This window comes from Chelonia mydas, chromosome 17, assembly GCF_015237465.2.
Source record: "Chelonia mydas isolate rCheMyd1 chromosome 17, rCheMyd1.pri.v2, whole genome shotgun sequence".
NCBI lineage: Eukaryota > Metazoa > Chordata > Testudines > Cheloniidae > Chelonia > Chelonia mydas.
In genome coordinates this window covers 21,807,333-21,827,919 of record NC_051257.2, presented here as the reverse complement: position 1 = coordinate 21,827,919, position 20,587 = coordinate 21,807,333, and the positions used below count along the sequence as shown (strand labels likewise).

General features: G+C 49.5%; 1 protein-coding gene across 10 annotated transcripts in view; it reads right to left on the bottom strand.

Annotated features, from left to right (window-relative positions):
- Nucleotides 1-20,587, bottom strand: part of HIP1 (huntingtin interacting protein 1) — a 163,375-nt gene that overhangs the window by 52,884 nt on the left and 89,904 nt on the right. For 6 of the 10 annotated variants that reach the window (XM_037880879.2, XM_043531270.1, XM_043531269.1 and 3 more), the window contains 2 exons: nt 4,211-4,274; nt 586-728 (listed from right to left, as the gene is read on the bottom strand). In XM_037880879.2, the coding sequence (XP_037736807.1) occupies nt 586-728; nt 4,211-4,274 (207 nt within the window). Of the gene's footprint in view, nt 1-585; nt 729-4,210; nt 4,275-15,549; nt 15,702-17,314; nt 17,460-19,353; nt 19,406-20,587 lie in introns of those variants that run through there. The other 4 variants (XM_037880880.2, XM_043531272.1, XM_037880883.2 and 1 more) reach the window with 4 other exon arrangements.

The following is a 20,587-nucleotide window of genomic DNA, read 5'->3' as shown; positions in this document are numbered from 1 at the left end:
GAATCAACTTTTGGATGGGGGGGGACGATGATGCATTAACCCTTTCTACTGCCCTCTTGCCATTGGTCTGCTGCAGAGTTGGGCCTGAGAGCACCCAGGAGCACGCAGGGGCCACAGCACATCAGGACAGGTATGCTGGGGCTCATCAGACTCTTTAAGGAAGTATGGATAGGAAATGGATATGATGTGGGGAAGGCCAGAAAGCTGGGCATGGGGGAATGGAAGCAATAAATGCAGGCACATTCCCACCCTGTTCATCATCCCTCACTCCCCCAACTTTCCAATGACTAGTGCACATTGGCAACTCCAGGAGTGCTTTGCTCTGCAACCGGTACTTTTTTTTTTAAAAATGCAAGCTGGGATTCTCACGTAGTCACAGGACTCCAGGAGCTGAGGCCTTAAGAAAAACACAAAAATATTGCAAAGCTCACAATAAAAGTCACAAGAGTTGGCAACACTTAGATGGCCTCTCAGATCATCCTATTCCTGGCTCAGTCGGGGCTGAAAGGACTTGAGGCAATCACAGTATTCCTCTCCTGTGTCCCCCCACATCCGGCACTACTAGAGACATGGCCCTGCACGTACATTTGGGTGTCCATCGCGGAGGAGCTTGTGGAACACGTGGCAGAACTTCCAACAGAGCACAGCGTTGCTGGAGAGGGGCAGCCGATTCACGACAGACCAGAAGGTCTGAGCTCCTTTTTCGTGGTGGGTTCCCAGGATGCATGGTGAGAGGCAGGCTAAGGAAAAGCCAATCCCTTAGCTCAGAGTGTGCAGAAGTGACAGGGACACTCACAAAACACAACAGCTCAGAGACAATGAGGCTTACTGGCTGCTCCCAAGATGTTCTCTCACCCCATTCTGGATCCCAAAGGCAGTGAAAAGTGGTAGAGAGCAACTAGGAACTCCCCTCCGGCAGAGAGGTTTCTACCCATGCAATGAGACAGCCAGCGTGCATCAACAAAAGACGCTAGGTACCTGGAGTGCACAGGCCCTGCTGTGCTGGGGAAAGGAAGCTGGATCCTTTCAGGGCGCCAGCCAACAATGTGCTTCCAAAACAAAACCTTCCTCTCCCCTGGCTGCTTTCTTCCCCAACTGTCACTGGAATTGCCCAGAAACCTGCTGCCGGGCACACATCTGCTATGTACCTTCTGTCCCTCATCAGTCCTGGGCCTTCAGATTCCCAGCCCAGACTGCTGAGCTAAAGCAGCAGCTGCTACCCTCTTTGTGGATCAGCCACTAGAGGGAGAATGACAGGTTTCAGAGTACCAGCCGTGTTAGTCTGTATTCGCAAAAAGAAAAGGAGGACTTGTGGCACCTTAGAGACTAACCAATTTATCTGAGCATAAGCTTTCGTGAGCTACAGCTCACTTCATCGGATGCATACTGTGGAAAGTACAGAAGATCTTTTTATACACACAAAGCATGAAAAAATACCTCCTCCCACCCCACTCTCCTGCTGGTAATAGCTTATCTAAAGTGATCACTCTCCTTACAATGTGTATGATAATCAAGTTGGGCCACTTCCAGCACAAATCCAGGTCCCCCCTCCCCCCCCCCCCACGCCCACTCTCCTGTTAGTAATAGCTTATCTAAAGTGATCACTCAAAGGAGAGTGATCACTTTAGATAAGCTATTACCAACAGGATAGTGGGTTTGGGGGGGGTGGGGGGGGAGAAAACCTGGATTTGTGCTGGAAATGGCCCAACTTGATTATCATACACATTGTAAGGAGAGTGATCACTTTAGATAAGTTATTACCAGCAGGAGAGTGGGGACGGGGGAGAGAAAATCTTTTGTAGTGGTAAACACCCATTTTTTCATGCTTTGTGTGTATAAAAAGATCTTCTGTACTTTCCACAGTATGCATCTGATGAAGTGAGCTGTAGCTCACGAAAGCTTATGCTCAGATAAATTGGTTAGTCTCTAAGGTGCCACAAGTACTCCTTTTCTTTTTTAGAGGGAGAATGTTACACACACTGCCAGTGGATTACTCAACTATTTGCTAGAGCAAAAGGGGGGCATGATTCCTGGGTTCGGTTCCTGGGGCAGGGAGGGGAGTTTGGCTGAATGGACAGAAGGGTAGCTGCAGATATGACAGCCAAGCATACAGATTTGGCACAGTCAGCCTAAAAGGCAGCATGGCTGCGTGAATGGAATTTGGGTGTGCTAGATTAAAGATCTAGGTTCCACGCCAGTTCTGCCTCCAGTGACGTTGTGCAATTTTAGTCAAATGGGGAGGGGTTGATACTTGCCTGTTTCATAAGGCAGGGGGCTGAAGCCTGGGTCAGCAATATGGGGTATGAAATGCACAGAAGTAGAAGCAGTAGTGAATGGAAGAGGTGAGGCTTGAACTCATGATCCCTGGATTCCCGCTCTCTCTGTTCTCCCTCGACTACAGGCTGTTTTGCAGGGGAAGTGAAGCAGTTTCTCACTGCCCACCTCAACGGGCAGTGGACCAGGCATCCCGATGAAGTGGAAATACAGAATGTCTCACTAAATCCAGTATGCTTGAGAGCTCTGCCTACAGGCCATCTAGGTCCTGTCACATGAGTCCACCGCAGGGCTGTTTTCTACAGACCCCTGTGTAGAGCTTTGGGAAGCAGAACAGCCACACTAACTCTTGCTATAGACTAGAAAAGCAGAAAGGGGATTGGCATGGCAGGCAGCCTGCTGCATCAAGAAGCTAAAAGCCAACAGGACTGCAGTGAAGCTTTATCTCCAAGGCCTGGGATCCCGTGCACTAGCAGCTTTCCCATTGAAAACAGGCCTGAGACGAAAACAAAAGGGCCCCATGCAGAATGCCAGCCTGGAAACAGCCCCGCAACGGACATTCCGCCATCAGATAAATCAAGACAGCTGCTCCTGTAAGCTGCTGGAGCTTGTTTCTCTTCAAGAAGGTGGAATGAGCATAGCTCCTGCCAGCCTGCCTGTTGAGCTCACCACACACCAGACAGCTAACCTGCAGCCCAGAGCTCAAGCCTCAGCTAGGCAGCAGAGAACTTCAAATGGCTGGGGACATTCTGTTCTTTCAGCGAGGGAGAGGTGAAGCACTGTTCCCAAGGCACTGCCTCAGGCTCAGGAACACACTGTGCCCTGGGGGTTCAAACCAAGCAGCCCCCGCCCCTTCCAGCGCCACACCCTCTCCCCTCCAAAGATTCCCTCAGGAAGATCCCCCCATGCCCCCATTGGGGCTGAACCCCCAGAGCACCTAGGAGAATTAGGTCTGTCACTGAGTCCAGACTTGTCTGGGGGAAACACATCACCCAGCTCCCCATTCCCAGCACTGACAGGTATCGCTCCCCCTGAACCCTCCCATGCTTTGACAGCAATGGCCCAGGAGCTTCACTAAAGCTCTCAGAGGATCCACCAGTCCCCAGAGCCTCTAGGCTGAACTCTCTCCCGCCCCCACTACCTTGGCCCTGGAGCTGGGATCTGGGCGATGCAGAGGCAGTGGAAGGACACTCCATGGGTTCAGAGAGCAAAAAGCTCCCCAATTCTTCTCCCTACAAAGTGGAACGATTTGGAAGCTGCACCTGCTGCGCGATCCTGGCTCCCGGTCAGCCGCAGAGCTGCCAAAATACATATTCTTCTTCAGCAGGATCTTAACTATTCAGACCTTTGGGCCGTTTAGGCTTAAGCACACCTGGTATTTACAACTGCGCTAAAGCTCATTTGGGTGGAGGTAACAAGGGAGGAATGACAACACCGTCCCCCTTCTTGCAGCTACGGCCCCTCTGCCTGGCTAGGCCTTTCCACACTAACATTTCCCACCATTGGGGCAGCTCCGGGCGGGGGTGGGCATGTCAGCGGTGGGAGTGCCAAGCATGGACACAACTCCAAGCAGCCGCTGGCACAGACCTGCTCAGAGATCAAGGCTACAGCACCAGGGAGAGAAAGGGTGGTGCTGTCCTGGAATCACTCCCCACCGCCCTCCCTTGCCCACTCGGACGCTTCCCCCCAGGAATCCCACTCTTCCTTCTGCTGGGTAGAGGGGATCCCAGTGGAATTTTGGCTTCAACCCCTCCATTCAGCAGAGGGGAACCCCACAAAGTCTCTGTCGCAACCAGTCCATGAGGGGCTCTTGCTATGATGGCTGCTCTCTGCCCACTTCCACACCAGCACCTCCACCTGGCCCCAGCTGCCTTCCAGCCAGTCTCCAGTTGACTCCCACGCTCGCTTGTCCTGCCGCCAACTCTGAAAAGGATATTTCTGGCGTGTTTCTCCTTGACAGCCACTTCCTGTGTGTTAATGGCCTTATTGATGCTGACAGTCTGAAAAACAGAAAAGGGGTATGTGTGCATTAGCTGTGAAGGGCATGGGGGGTGGTCAGGGTCACAGGCTGATTCATATCCTCCCACGGCCACGTACACAGCTCCCTTCACTTCCTGCACCTGTTGATGGTTGGTATCGATCCAGGCGCCTGTCTCTGGACGAGGCTGCTCTCCCATGCCAGCTGGACTCTGCCAACTCCCGAATGCATTTCTAGGAGCGGCCACGCTCAGCTGATGCCAGGATTTGTTTGCTCAGCACAATAATGAGGCAATTAAGCAGACTACAAAGGATAATCCCCTCCACCACCACCTGCCCCTCTGCGGCAAGGGAAGGGCAAAGGGAAATGAAGCCAGAGTCAGACCCACTTCCCTGCCCTTGGACAATGGTCATGGAGCCAGCGGGCTCTGGCTCATGGTGTGGCTGGGAGTCACCATGCTGTTGGTGTCAAATGCAGAGGGCAGCTGCCCAGGATAGCAACGGCCCAGTCCTATTCCAGGTGGGGCACACAGGGAACCCAGCCCTCGGATCCCATGGCACATTTAGGAGGAGACAGGCTAGTTCTCTAGTGCTGGCAATGTAGGCTTCAAAATGCAAAAGGAGAACTGTGGGGTAATGGAGCCTGGGACAGGGATGGAGGAGAAAACCCAGCTCCTGGCCACGGGTTATCCACTATGCACTGGGAGATGAGGCAGGGCAGGAACTACCCTGTTAACCTTCCCAAAGAGGGGCAAGGAGGGGAGCCAATGGTGATGCTGTCGCTCAGCTTCCACCCAAGCCTGCACAGGGAAGCAGATAAACCCCCAAACCACTGGGCAAAGTCCCCTCCTCCACACGCTGCTCACCTGTGGCGATCTCCCCAAACCAGGGAGACCCAAGGGAAGGAGAGGGAGCAGCAGCAGGGGCCACCTGTCTGACTGACACCCTCCTCCTGATCCACCACACTTCTCTAAGCTCAGAGAGCCCCGCAACAGCCTGCTGCCTCCACTTCTAAATCTGAAAACTCCCTGCCCCTGTGGTGAGGAAGAGCCCCACACACAAAACCAAGACAGGGCAGTGCTTTGAAGTCTGAGCCAGACCCAGTCCAACAAGGGTCCCCAGGGCAGGGGACCCAGAAAGCAGAGATCCGGCAGGTCCCACTTAACCCCAGTGCTCTGTCTCTCAGGGATCGATTCCACTCCAGGGGCAGGGCTCCCACAGCAGATGAAGAGGGAACCTCTCCTGACAGACGAATGGGTTTGGTTAGTCAGTTCAAGTTCCTCTTTCCTTCACAGGGTCCTACCTCTCCTGCTTTCACCCTCTCATGTAGTCTGGGCAGATCCTCTCCTAAGCACTTACACCCTTCCCACATTTTCCCTCTTTGGGCCTTCCACAGGGGCCTGAACTAGTCCTTGATCCTCTGCTGCTGCCTTCCAGAGGACAAGAGCCCAGATCCAGCTTTGGCTCGACCCTTTATTGGCTCACTCCAGAGTCTCCACAAATCAGTTTCACTGCCCTATCCCCTAGCTGTGGGAGGAAGGGCTTGTTGACTGGCCCTGGGGAGCAACCCCTGAGGCTGGTAGGGTAATAGCCATTAGACCTGCAGACATGTCCCAAGAGGCAGCAGGGGCTCTCTGAGGAGATACAGCTGTGACCAGACATGTCTGCCACACGCTTCCACCTGCCTCCCATCAGTTATATTACAGTAGTGCTTGGGAACCCCAATCGAGGACCAGAGCCCAACTGTGCTAGAGGATCTACAGACGTGATGAATAAGCCAGTTCCTGCCCCAGAGAGCTTCCAATTTGCATTTCAGACAAGCCACAACCCCTGGGGGAATCCGACAAGGGGGTGAGGCAGGAAGCTGTGGTTGCGATCCGCCCAGCGGAGTTTGGCAGCAAAGCTGAGGTCTCAGTTTGCCACATGCCCAGCCAAGGCCCGACTGGAGTGATCTGTCAGAGGAGGTGAGCTTTACAGGAGGGATTTAAAGCAGGATAAGGTGGCAGCCTCCCTGCTCTAGCCCTGCCCTCCTCACAGCCCCTGCTGCCAGAAGAAACTCCCCGACCTTGGGAGAGCTTCCACACGCAAAGGCAGTGCTTCTCCCCAGTGACCACCCCAGCCTTGAGGAATGCGGCCAAGACACTGCTTGGGCCTGCCCATCCCTGCACGCTAACGGGACCCAGCTTGTACTGGGCAGATGCACCTGCTGGGGAACAGCACAGTCCTAAAGCTGTACCAAATGGGCAGCACGGACTGGGATTTTGCATCCCTCCCCAGGTACATGCAGTGAAACAACAGGGAGAGGGGCACACTCCTTCTGGATTCAGCTGTCCCCCAACACAGCATCACCCCTGTCCAGGGAGGATTCTCAGTTCAACAGCCCCAGCTCTGCCCTGCTCCACGTGGTCTCCAAACCACAGGCTGCCTGAAGAGCTAGTGCCTCACCACACTGCTAGCACTGTTAAGCATGGGCGAATCTGCTCCAGGGGGCCATGGATCAGTGTTCATGTCGTACTCCCCGGCCCAAGCCAGGAAAGCTAGTGATCCAACCACTGGACCAAATTTGGTGATGAATCCTGAGGCGCGCTGCGCATACGCTAAGAAGAATCTGATCCACAGCCCAGCAGGAAGCGTGCAGGGCAGGGCACAGAGCTCTCCTACAGCAGCCACAGCGCTCCGGGAACTAAACACCGAGGAGCTGCCATGGTACTTGCCCCTCAAGCAATAGCTACAGTACGTCCTCCCTCGCAGGACCAGGGAGTGCAGTGCAGAGTTCACTCTAGTCTGGAGGTGCCCACAGCACCCTGAGCCCACCCCAGGGAAGATGAGCTTCTCAATGACATCATAGGCAAGATCAGCCTGCGAACCCTGGGAGGATCTGCTTCCAGAGAGTCAGAGGAGGGGATTCCACACTGGCTCAGCTGCGGTAGTGAGAAGTATTATAGTGAGCCTGGGTGTCAGGACCCCTGGGTCCTTATCCCTGCTCTGCTGCTGATTAACAGCATGGCCACACACACATCATGTCCCCTCTCTGGGCCTGTTTCCAGGATCTTGACCTATCTCACAGGAGGCTGCGAGGTTCATGCCCAGTCTACACAGCAAAACTACACTGGATTTAATTAAATCAGTTTCTAATTAAATTAGTTTCAAAGCTGCTCAAACTGATTTCACCATTTTCACAGAGGGACTTGCACTGATTTAACTAAACTGATTTAGAAACCCACTTAGTTACATTGGTGCCACTGGCATGCAGCCCAGTACGGCTCTTTGAAGTTGCAGAGTGCCAGATAAATGCAGCTGCAGAGGGGCCACAGTACCTAAGAACATAGGAATGGCCAAACCGGGTCAGATCAAAGGTCCATCGAGCCCAGTGTCCTGTCTTCCGACAGTGGCCAATGCCAGGTGCCCCAGAGGGAATGAACAGAACAGGGAATCATCAGGTGATTCATCTCCTGTCATCCATTCATAGAATCATTGAAGTGGAAGGGACCTCGAGAGGTCATCTAGTCCAGTCCCCTGCACTCAAGGCAGGACTAAGTATTATCTAGACCATCCCTGACAGGTGTTTGTCCAACCTGCTCTTAAAAATCCCCAATGATAAAGATTCCACAACTTCCCTAGGCAATTTATTCCAGTGCTTAACCACTCTGAGAGTTAGGAAGCTTTTCCTCATGTTCAACCTAAACTGCCCTTGCTGCAATTTAAGCCCATTTCTGGGGAACAGAGGCTAGAGACACCATCCCTGCCATTTTGGCTAATAGCCATTGATGGACCTATCCTCCATGAATTTATCTAGTTCTTTTTTGAACCGTTATAGTCTTGGCCTTCACAACATACTCTGGCAAAGAGTTCCACAGGTTGACTGTGCATTGTGTGAAAAAATACTTCCTTTTGTTTATTTTAAACCTAATGCCTATTAATTTCATTTGGTGACCCCTAGTTCTTGTGTTATAAAAAGGAGTAAATAACACTTCCTTATTTACTTTTTCCACACCAGTCATGATTTTATAGACCTCTATCATACCCCCCCCCAGCCATCTCTTTTCCAAGCTGAAAAGTCCCACACTTATTAATCTCTCCTCATACGGAAGCCATTCCATACCCCTAATCATTTTTGTTGCCCTTTTCTGAACCTTTTCCTATTCCATTATATCTTTCTTGGGATGGGGTGACCACATCTGCACGCAGTATTCAAGGTGTGCACGTACCATGGATTTATATAGAGGCAATACGATATTTTCTGTCTTATTATCTATCCCTTTCTTAATGCTTCCCAACATTCTGTTGGCTTTTTTGACGGCCACTGCACATTGAGTTTTCAGAGAACGATCCATAATGACTCCAAGATCTTTCTTGAGTGGTAACAGCTAATTTAGACCCCATCGTTGTATATAGAGAGTTGGGATGATGTTTTCCAATGTGCATTACTTTGCATTTATCAACATTGAATTTCATCTGCCATTCTGTTGCCCAGTCACCCACTACAGATCCCTTTGTAGCTCTTCGCAGTCTGCCTGGGACTTAACTATCTTGAGTAGTTTTGTATCATCTGCAAATTTTGCCACCTCACTGTTTAATCCTTTTTCCAGGTCATTTATGAATATGTTGAATATGAATGGTCCCAGTACAGACCCCTGGGGGACACCACTATTTATCTCTCTCCATTCTGAAAACTGACTATTTAGTCCTACCCTTTGTTTCCTACCTTTTAACCAGTTACCAATCCACGAGAGGACCATCCCTCTTACCCCATGACAGCTTACTTTGTTTAAGAACCTTTGGTGAGGGACCCTGTCAAAGACTTTCTGAAAATCTAAGTACACTATATCCACTGAATCCCCCTTGTCCACATGCTTATTGACCCCCTCAAAGAATTCTAGTAGATTGGTGAGGCATGATTTCCCGTTACAAAAACCATGTTGACTTTTTCTCAACAAATTATGTTCATCTATGTGTTTAACAAATTTGTTCAACCAGTTTGCCTGGTACTGAAGTCAGGCTTACTGGCCTGTAATTGCCGGGATCACCTCTGGAGCCCTTTTTAAAAATTGGCATCACATTAGCTATCCTCCAGTCATTTGGTACAGAAGCTGATTTAAATGGTAGGATGCAGACTACAGTTAGTAGTTCTGCAATTTCACATTTGAGTTCCTTCAGAACTCTTGGGTGAATACCATCTGGTCCTGGTGACGTATTACTACTTAGTTTATCAATTTGTTCCAAAACCTCCTCTAAAGATACCTCAATCTGGGACAGTTCCTCAGATGTGTCACCTAAAAAGAATAGCTCAGGTTTGGGAATCTCCCTCACACCCTCAGCCATGAAGAACAATACAAAAAATTCATTCAGTTTCTCCACAATGGCCTTATTGTCCTTGAGTGCTCCCTTAGCATCTTGATCGTCCAGTGGCCCCACGGGTTGTTTAGCAGGCTTCCTACTTCCGATGTACTTAAAAAAATTTTTGCTAATACTTTTTGAGTCTTTGGCTAGCTGTTCTTCAAATTCTTTTATGGCCTTCCTAATTATATTTTTGCACTTCATTTGCCAGAGTTTATGCTCCTTTCTATTTTCCTCACTAGGATTTAACTTCCCCTTTTTAAAGGATGTTTTTTTGCCTCTCACTGCTTCTTTTACTTTGTTGTTTAGCTACATTGGCACTTCTTTGGTTCTCTCACTATGTTTTTTAATTTGGGGTATACTTTGAGCCTCTATTATGATGTCTTTAAAAATGTTCCATGCAGCTTGCAGGGATTTCACTTGTGGCGCTGTACCTTTTAATTTCTGTTTAACTAACCTCCTCATTTTTGTATAGTCCCCCTTTCTGAAATTAAACGCTACAGTGTTGGGCCACTGTGGTGTTTTCCCCACCAGAGGGATATTAAATTTAATTATATTATGGTCACTATTACCAAGTGGTCCAGCTATATTCACCTCTTGGACCAGATCCTATGTTCCATTTAGGACTAAATCAAGAATTGCCTTCCCTCTTGTGGGTTCCAGGATTAGCTGCTCCAAGAAGCAGTCATTTAAGGTGTCAAGAAACTTTATCTCTGCATCCTGTCCTGAGGTGACATGTACCCAGTGAATGTGGGGATAGGTGAAATCCCCCATTATTATTGAGTTTTTTATTTTTATAGCCTCTCTAATCTCCGTGAGCATTTCACAGTCACTATCACCATCCTGGTCAGGTGGTCAGTAATATATCTCTACTGCTATATTCTTATTATTCGAGCATGGAATTACTTTCCATAGATATTCCATGGTACAGTTTGGTTCATTTAAGATTTTTACTTCATTTGATTCTATGCTTTCTTTCACGTATAGTGCCACTCCCCCACCAGCATGACCTGTTCTGTCCTTCCGATATATTTTGTACCCTGGTATTACTGTGTGTCATATTGATTATCCTCATTCCACCAAGTTTCTGTGATGCCTATTATATCAATATCCTCATTTAATATGAGGCACTCTAGTTCACCCATCTTATTATTTAGACTTCTAGCATTTATATATAAGCACTTTAAAAACTTGTCACTTTTTAGCGGTCTGCCATTACATGATGTAATTGAATGGAACTCTTTTTCATTTGACTGTTTCTCATCAGATCCTACCTGTATTTTATCATCTTCCATCCTCTCCTCCTTACTGGGACATAGAGAACCTCCATTAATAGATCCTCCCCTAAGGGATGCCGCTGTCCGAACCACATGCTCCTGTCGGCTTTCCCCCAGTCCTTAGTTTAAAAACTGCTATACGACCTTTTTAATTTTAACTGACAGTAATTCGGTTCCATTTTAGTTTAGGTGGAGCCCATCCTTCCTGTATAAACTCCCCCTTTCCCACAAGTTTCCCCAGTTCCTAATAAATCTAAACCCCTCCTCCTTACACCATTGACTCTTCCATGCATTGAGACCCTACAGTTTGCCTGTCTAACTGGCCCTGCGTATGGAACTGGAAGCATTTCAGAAAATGCTACCATGGAGGTCCTGGACTTCCATCTCTTACCTAGCAGCCTAAATTTGGCCTCCATTAACCTCACAGTACATTAATGGGAGAAACAGGCTGGCTCAGCACACTCAGGAGATAATTACTGACTCAGCCAATTAAAGTGGTGGGACTAATTCCCTCCTAATTCCTGATGTACTTACAGTCCTCCCCGAATGTTACTAACATCCTCAGTTTCAGGATGGCCCCACTGTGGCTTCATCACAACAGAAAGCGAGGGAGGAGAGTGCGCTGGGGGCTTTAGCAGTTACACAAAACGTATGCCCCAAGGCACAGCGGACATACAGACCCTTCTGCACAAGTACAGTAGGACCAAGTGCTGCCCACAGCAAACAGCTCTCTGCCCCTTGCAACAGCCTAGTATTTACAGGCAGCAAAAGCTCCAGTCGAAGCTGAGAAGCAGTTTCCAGTCTAACCCACAGTTTACAGTTACTCAAATACTGCAAAGGAGTTCCTTTTAGGGTTGAAATGCCTCCCACCCCACCACCGTGCAAAGGTTCCCTCCCTCTTGCACCTCATGTAATGCACTCATAGGTGAACTGTGGCTCATCAGGACTGTTCTCCTCAGCGAGGGAGGACAAGCAAGCCAGCCTGGGAGAAAGGGTGCTTAGGATTTTTAAGGTTGTACAGATTCATGGATTCGTAGATTTTGAGACCAGAAGGGATCATTAGATCATCTCATCTGACCCCTGTAGAACACAGGTCACAGAATGTCACCCAATTCCCCCATGCAATACATTAGTCAAAATGCTTAGGGTGCCTTTAAACCTGCAGCATTTGTGGGACCTGGGCAGCCACTCAGACATCCTTCAGAGGCACCTGCCCAGCTCCAGGATGCCTTGCCCTCTACCATGTGGTCACTGTTCCTTTCTGTCTCCCCTCATGGGCTCCATAGCCTACCCACCCATTCCTCCCTCGAGCATCTTTCAGCGTGGCTCAGTGTTAACACGCTTAAGCTACACTGAGCTCCTTTTGGAGCAGTTCAGTGGACAGGTGATGGGAAGGAATTAGTCAGCACAGGAACCACCAAACTGGATCGCACTAGGGGCATCCTTAGCTCAGTACCCCGATTATGACAGTGGCCAGCAGCACCAGATGCTTTAGAGAAAGCTGAAAGAAACCCTGCAGTGGACAATTATGGAATAACCTGGCTATAGGGCAAGGGTGGGCAAACTACGGCCCGCGGGCCACATCCGGCCCGCAGGACGTTCCTGCCCAGCCCCTCCCCTGCTGTTCTCCCTCCCCCGCAGCCGTGCAGGCAGCGCAGCTTGCACTCACCCACCTCTCAGGCTTTCCAATAAGCCTGTCCTGCTGCTTTGAGTGGCCTGGTAAGGGTAAGGGGATGGGCAGGAGGTCCCGGGGGGCAGTCAGGGGACAGGAGGTGGTTGGATGGGGCGGAGGTTAGGCGGGGGGGGTCAGGAGACAGGGAGTGGGGGGGGGTTGGATAAGGGGTGGGGTCCTGGGGGGGCAGTTAGGGATGGGGGTCCTGGAAGGGGGTGGCCAGGGGACAAGGAGTAGGGGAGGGATGGATGGGTTGGGGATCCCAGGGGGCCTGTCAGGGGGCGGGGGTGTGGATAGGGGTTGGGGCAGTCAGGGGACAGGGAGCAGGGAGGGTTGGATATAGTGTGGGGTCCTGGGGGGGTGGTTAGGGGCGGGGGTCCTGGAAGGGGGTGGTCAGGGGACAAAGAGTAGCGGAGGGATGGATGGGTCAGGGGTCCCAGGGGGCCTGTCAGGGGGCGGGGGTGTGGATAGGGGTTGGGCCAGTCAGGGGACAAGGAGCAGGGAGGGTTGGATGGGTAGGGGGTTCTGAGGGGGGCAGTCAGGGGGCAGATATGGGGGTGGAGGCCAGCCTGTTTGGGGAGGCACAGCCTTCCCTACCTGGCCCTCCATACCCTTTCGCAACCCTGATGTGGCCCTCAGGCCAAAAAGTTTGCCCACCCCTGCTATAGGAGAAACTGCTTCCTAGTCTGCTCAGTTTGCAGTCAGCTTATGCCCTGAGGAAGAAGAGCATAGGTAGCGGGGTCCAGCTGGAGTCAAGGACACCTTTAAAACACTGTTCTTCCCTTTCCACGCATCTAACTTGTATTTATAGAAAGCAATTAAATGCAAGAACTACGGGTAATGCAACACTGAGTGCGAGGGATTAGTTCATGCAGCTCAGGAGAGGTATCTCCTGCACTGGTACAAGGGGCACAAACGGTCCACCCCAGACAGCTCACAGCCTGCATCTAACACAGCAGGATCTGAGCTTTATGTTTAGCAGCAGAAGACTTCAGGTGTGTGCTCTGTCACTGCAGGAACCGGACTTCAGTGCATGTGAAATTTCAACCTGACTGTTCCAGCCTCGCAGTCACTGCTTTTGCATTTAGTTTTCTTGCTCTCTCTTTTTTAAAACACCAAGATGAATGAGGAAAATAAAACCAACTTTGCAAAGGAAGGTAGCCGGTGTTTGGGTCTGACCACTGGAGAGTGAAATCTAAGGCTGTCCAATCACATCAGAGATGGGCCAGCAAGAGTGGATCACGCTTGATGTTCCCCTGAAGTGTGAGGTAAGAGTGTGCCCAGGGTTTTGGTTGGGTTAATTCAAATAGACAGAAAAGGGCCTTTATCTAATTTTGTGATCATTAAACTTCACATTTGTTCCAAGCTCTGAGCTGCAAGTGTTACTGGCTGGCATTTGTCAACCTAAAGCGAGGTTCATAAATCCGTATCTAGGCACCTAAATAAATAGCCAGATTTCCAAAGGTGAGGAGGACCTGCAGCTCCCACGGACTCCTATTGGGACAAGGACAAATTTCACCCAGGAAGAGGATGGTGCTTTAACTGTAGAGGGCAGCATGATAAAAAGGCATGCAGTTGCAGGTGAGAGAGAAGTATTCAAGAGGGGAGAAGGCAGAGCGTAGGACCAGACGGGTGTGAGGTAGAGAGCTGCTCCACTCCCTCAAATATGGCTGAACAGAGTTTCTTCACATCCCTCCCCAAAATAGTTCAAACTGGGCTGAGAAGGCGCAGGAGAAATTTCAGACCAAAAGGTAATCATCGAGTACCTGAAAATAGAGTTTAGAGTGAAATCTCAACCCTGATTGCAGCCTCCAGAACACAATACCGTAATGTCGCTGTTGCCAATGTGCTACTGTTGCCAGCGAGTTTTAAGGAAAATCAGACCAGGCTTTGTCATCTAAATGTCACGCCAAAACACCCCCTTCCCCGATCCTGCTACCTGATCCGATAGGGGCACTATGAACTAGGGCTGCTTGGAGCATGGAAATCTAGGCTACTGTATGTTTCTCTCTGACCCAGTGGGATTAAGCGTGAAGCTGTCCAGCCACCAACTCTGTTCAGTGCACCCTTTTTCATTTCCTCAGCAACACAAGTAGCAGTGGCTGGAAAGCGTGATGCTGCTCGCTAGGGCTCCTGGCTGACTGAGGCCACAAGCACAGCTAACAGACATAGTATCACTTTGAAAGAGCTTCGCCTAAAGGGACTCCTTGGTGCAGCTGTGCTTTGGTGAATGAGGTCTCTCTGGCTGCGTGCTGCGGAAAGCAAAACCAGGGAGTCTGGGGCACAGGGAGCCTCCTTTTCTCGCCTCCAAGGCAGTTCAAGAGGCGTGCTCTTTCCCGGAAGGTTAAGGAAGAACATGCATGGGACTCCACATTCTTAAGGCCAAGAGTTTCCTGGAGCTGCAAGGGGCTGGGACTGTTCATCACTCCCCTGAAAGAGCAGCATTGTAAAGCGCTTCCTGCTCCAGCAGCTCTGTATGAAGCTGGTTCCGGAGAGGCAATTATCGGCAGCAACACACAGGAAGGCACGCTTTATCCCACCAGCCCCTCTCACATCCCCCCAAAATAGTGTCTCTGCAAAGAAAATGCTGAGTGTATTCCTAGGGGAAGCAGGGCACAGGAACTGTCCACTAAGCGCAGACAGAATTCTGCACAGTCACACGCTCCTCAAATCTCTTGGCAAAGCCCCAAGGCCATGGCTGGTACAAGATCACAGACCGAAGTCCCTGGAGCACTGGCCTCTCTGGAAGCTAAACTCCAAGCTAAAAATTCCAGGGTTCCCACTGGGTTTTCCTGTTAAATTACGAAAGAATTTTCCTTTAAAGTAAGATCCCCTAACAGATCAGCAATATAGGGAAAACAATGCAGAACTGGCAACTCCCTCCCCCCCGACCAGATTCACGGAAGCAAGGGAACAAGCGGAAGTCCATATAATTTCAGCACCTTCCAACAGAGCTCCTGGAGGAGAAGCCTTGGGGGGAACCAGGAGCCTCTGAAGTGACTCCTAACAAACCTGATCCAGGAGGACAATGTTTGATGCTCTGATGTTTGAACACAGCACGACCAGTGATTCTCTGGCAGCGACCAGCATCTGAGGCTTCAGAGCAAGGTCCATGATGTGGCCTTCGTTATTTTACATACTTCTATCATCTCCCCTCCAGAGACCTAATTTCAGGGTGAGACAGAGACAATCGGCCAGACTGGTCCAGACAAGGCAAAGGCCTTCAGTCTGGAGAAAAAGACAGGACCAACATCGGCAGAAGCAGTCAATTACATCATGTAAGGCAATAAAAAGCTGGTGGAACCCTGACCTTCAGGTGAAGCTAAACCCTATGATGTACATACCTGCTGCCTTTAATTATCTACGGAGTCATGAGCTTTGGTGCGTCGGGCTTTACGCATTCTGCTCCTTTCAGTCAGGCTGTGGCTACATTTGCTCTTTCATTGCAGCTGCCTCCTGTACACACTGCGGGTTTCCATTCAGCACAGCATCCCAACTGGATGCCAAATGCATTCAGAGGCCCTCAAAACTGCTGGACGTTAGTAGTATTCATCTCGTCTCAGTACTTCCCTTCTAGACTCTACCCACATCCTCGGAGAGTTCCAAAGCCAGACACTTGGCAGGAGGCATGAGCTAAATGTTGTGGGGTAGCGACAAAGCTGCATTTGCCAGTTTTGCAAAGAATTTATCCCAACTCAAAGCACCACCACCAGAGACCATGGGGAGGACATCTCAGGCTACAGAGCTTGGGAGGAGAGTGGTTTTATTGCAGCCACCCAAGTTCACGAGGGGCACACATTTCAAAATGCTGTCTGCCCACAGGACCAAAGGGCACCTAACTGCTGCAGGCTTCACGTCTGGACAATGCTTTGTGGCACTTGCAGTGAGAAGGCAAAGGGGCTGCAGTTGCTAGCTGTGGAGCAGGCAGAAGGGGCATCTCAAAGAATGTAGCCCAAGGACAGCACCGTGCTCACGGCTAGCAACAGTGGTACAAATCTAGCCCTAGTGATTAGCGCTGCAAAACTAGGTCAAAAAAGGCTGAGGTATCTCATAGCAGATCCTGTTCGGTCTTAAAAGCAAAATAAGCCTCCTCTCACTAGACACACGCCCAACTCCAGCCATTTCAATTGCAAGCTACCAGACTGCAAAGAGCAAGGGGCTATTTCAGGCACTGCCAGACCATGAATAAATCCCTCGCACAGTAGCACCTTTTCCTAAGACTGATGAAGGGATGTCCGCTCCACTGCCTTAGTTTTCGGGAGTGGCAGAAAGGTGCCTTGCTTTGCTGATTGATGTACAGCTCCTCTGGCTACCTCCCTTCACAGCCACTGCTTCCATTCTGGGAGAGTTCCCTGCCTAGCTCTGTGGACCAGGAAACTCCTTGTTCCAGCTTTAATCCTGTCATATTTGCTAGAAGATGCTTCACTCTCCAGGACAACTCCAAATGTGTGTCAGACTGACTGTCAGACTGAGCTCTCTGGGGAGAGCATCTCTCCTGACTGGGCTGTTAAATACTAGACATTAATGCAGAGAAGCATTGTGCTGGCGTCTGGGAAGCCCAAGTCTTTCTGAGTGCTCACAGGCCCCTCAGAACTGGGATGGAACTGGAGCTGCTCAGCACTTTTATTAGTGGGATGTTTACAACAGGATCATGAGCTTCTGGCATGTGGACAGGAACCCTGGCACAACTGGACAAAATCTCAGTCAGCTTCCTGAGAAAACCATTGCAGGGGGAAATCTGGAAGTGAAAGGTCTGCTCCACACTGCAGTAACCTGCCTGAGAGCCCCAGCAGACTGGGTGGTAACAGCTCCTCTGCAGTGGGACAGCTTTCATAACCATTACATGCCTCCCCCTTTTATGAAGGAGAGATGTTGCATACCAGTTCCTCTTTTCAGGCAATGGTGCAAACAACTCGGAAACCCTGAAAGGGAAGAGAGAGTAGAAATCTTATCAGCCCATGTAACTCAGGCTTCATTTATGCAACACGTATAATAACTGAGCCAAGGGACAGGGTTACAACACAGTGAAGAGCTGTAATGTAATCAAAACTTAACAGAATCCCCAGAACTGAGTTATAGTCCGGTGTGAGTTCACTGTTGGGCCCAGAACACAGCAGCACTGTTAACACTATTCTACCCAAGTCAAGGCAGGACCCCGATTCTGTTATACCTGTAGTGTACATGGGGTCTCAGGGTGCCAGAAGCACTGTGAAAGCTGTAGGTACACCCGAAGCAGAATAAAGAATGGCCAATGCTACAGGTGTAGAAATCACCACCCTGCAGTGAAGAGTCCAGGCAGGAAGTCACAGGAAACAGGCTAGGAAATATTTTGTCTAAAACTCCTTGCCCTGGTGCAGCGTGAGTAGAACCTGCCCAGCATGCTGTTGGGTTTGTCAAACTTGAGTGCATTTGCTTCCTGTCCACTTCATTAGCGTGTGTTACAAATAGTGTGTGGAAGAAGTATTCTCTCTCTGTGTAAATTGCTTTTGCTATAGTTTGTTTGATAACTTCAGCCCCTCTCTATGAGATTTCAAAAGAGCTGAGCCTCCGCACTGACTTTTGGGAATCAGTCCTACGACATGTTGGACACAAAAATGAATGCATCAGAATTAGTGGACACTTAAAAATTTTGGCCTAAGAGACATTCCCTGGGTTACACAGCAGGCTAGTGGGAGACCCCAGGAGTCCTGACTCCCACCCCGCCTTGCTCCAACCTCTAGTGTATCAGCATTACATTTGCTATGTCAGGGTCCTTTTTTGAGTCGTTTAGACATCAGAACTGTGAGGGCAACCTGAACAACATGGCAGCCTCGAACCGTAAGACTAACTCTACCAGCAGTTTTCACTTAGTATAAACTATCGAGGGCCAAAGCCTGCCAGGTGCTGAGAACCTTAAATCCCATTCACATCAGTTGGAGTAGAGGTACTTAGAACCTTGCAGAATTTGCATACATGATAAATGACCTGGAATGGACAGAAATCCCCTTCTGGAAATGTCGTGGAACATTCCATTCTCTCCAGCCAATCAGCGCCAGTGGCTCTGGTGGCCAGGCGAGATGGTGGGGAATGGAGGGGCTGATTGGCTGGCTGGGGGGACAGAGAAGGGAGTAACTAGTGGGTGTGGAAGCAGCCGTGACCCAACTATTCTGCTGAAATAAAAATTATACAAAAAGATAAAAACATGGTGGCCATTGCCTGAAACCAGCCCTACATACAGGTCACGTGGAAGATACGCACATCCAAATCAATCATCACAGCAGGATGGAGCAGGGGACCGTGGCTGCAAGGTCAAAATGTATCGGTATCCAGCATGGGAAACACACGAGACAAAACTCGGAGCAACCATAATAGCTCTCTATCCATTACTGTGACAGCAAAGACCTCGAGCCACAAGCAGGATCACAAACAATGCAGAATTGCATTGGGATTCCTAAAATAGATCTCTCTCATACACACATGCAAGCACTGAGAGGTCTCAAATCTGCCAGGCACAACCCCACAAAAATTACAAGCTTAGTGTACTTTGAATTGAAAATCTACCATCGGGCAAAGAATTATTCCGGTCTAGCCAGTGGCTGCATGGAGATTTCTCAGGTCTCCTTTCATTCCAAAAAGGAAATGAACGTCAACTATGGAATCCTGCACCATCGTAAATGGTTTGGAAACACTAAGTAAGTTCCAGGGCAAATCCTCTTAGTAATGCTCCTCGTTTCTCTTTAATTCTTTTCTAAAAATGGCTTGCTAAAGGTTATGCAAACTCCCAGAAAAACATTTTCAACCAAGTTGCATGGCACACCACAGTATTAGGGGCCTCACCGGAGCCAAGCTTTGAGAGAGATATGGTCTCACAGGAGTTCCCTGTAAAACGATAATCTGTGAAATAAAAGGAGACAGGACAGTTCAGTTATGGCCATACAGCCGTCTCTCTCTAATCACACAGGAGTAAAGTAGGACTGGGTGTGGAAGGGACATTTAGGAGTAAGGGCAGGAGTGAGTAAGTGTGTGTGTGTTGGGAGGGGCTCTCTCTTTATTTAGGTGTAAAGGACAACTTCTCAGATTTAAGTTTCCCTCTTTAATAAGCAGCAAAAGGCAAAACCACACACACACGCAGCTGTCTAAGTTAACACAGTCTCCGAAAAGGTTTTCCTCCATCGAGTGCTGAATAAATCTTGGAATGATTAACAACATGAATGGGAGTGGAGTGCTCTTTTGGTACTAAGGGGGTGCCCACCCTCATCCTTTGGAAAGTAGAGCTGCTCTGCTCTGCCTGCAGTTCTCTCCTCAAAGGAACATCCGAGCAGACTCTTATGAAGCAGGAGAGCTCTCAGCAGCACAGCCAGGATGACCTTATACAGTAGCAGCAAAAAGAGCACAGCCCTGTTCCTGTACACAATGTGAGCAGAAAGGAAATGGAGAAAGAAGGAATGTGCAGCCAGAGCAGACCACAGAGGCCTGTTGCAAATGACGAATAACTCACAACCTTCCACTTAAGTTGTAACAATTGCTCCCCAAGAAGAGACAGCAATAGCAAGGGACACAAAAAGGTACCATTCTTTCCTGGCCATTTCTCCTCAGGTCCCAGCCACAGGATGAATTTGGAAATGAAAAAAAAATTGTATTCTTCCAGGCCCCTCCCTCCCAGAAACCAAGCTCTGTGCACTTGAGACAGCATAATGAGAAGCCACGCACTGTAGATCTTCATAATATGATTGTCCCTCTTCTAACTTGCCTGCTTTGATCAGTAGTGAAATAGTGAATACTGCTGACCTGTAAATAATCAGCATTAGGTTTCAGAGTGAACATCCCATTCAGATGAGTGGGGTACTCACCTGTCTCTCAGAGCTATGGTTTCAGGCTGCCTGAAGACTCACGCAGATATTACTGCATCGGCTGATGCTTGACTCACAATCTGAAACTTTACTTCACAATCATAAGGCCTGCAGATGCAAATGAAAACTGATCTTCCAGAGAACAAAAATAGCAGCCTCCAAAAGAGCCCCAGCACTGAGTGGCTATGAACGGCCCCCTTTGAGCCCTGCTCCCAGCAGTT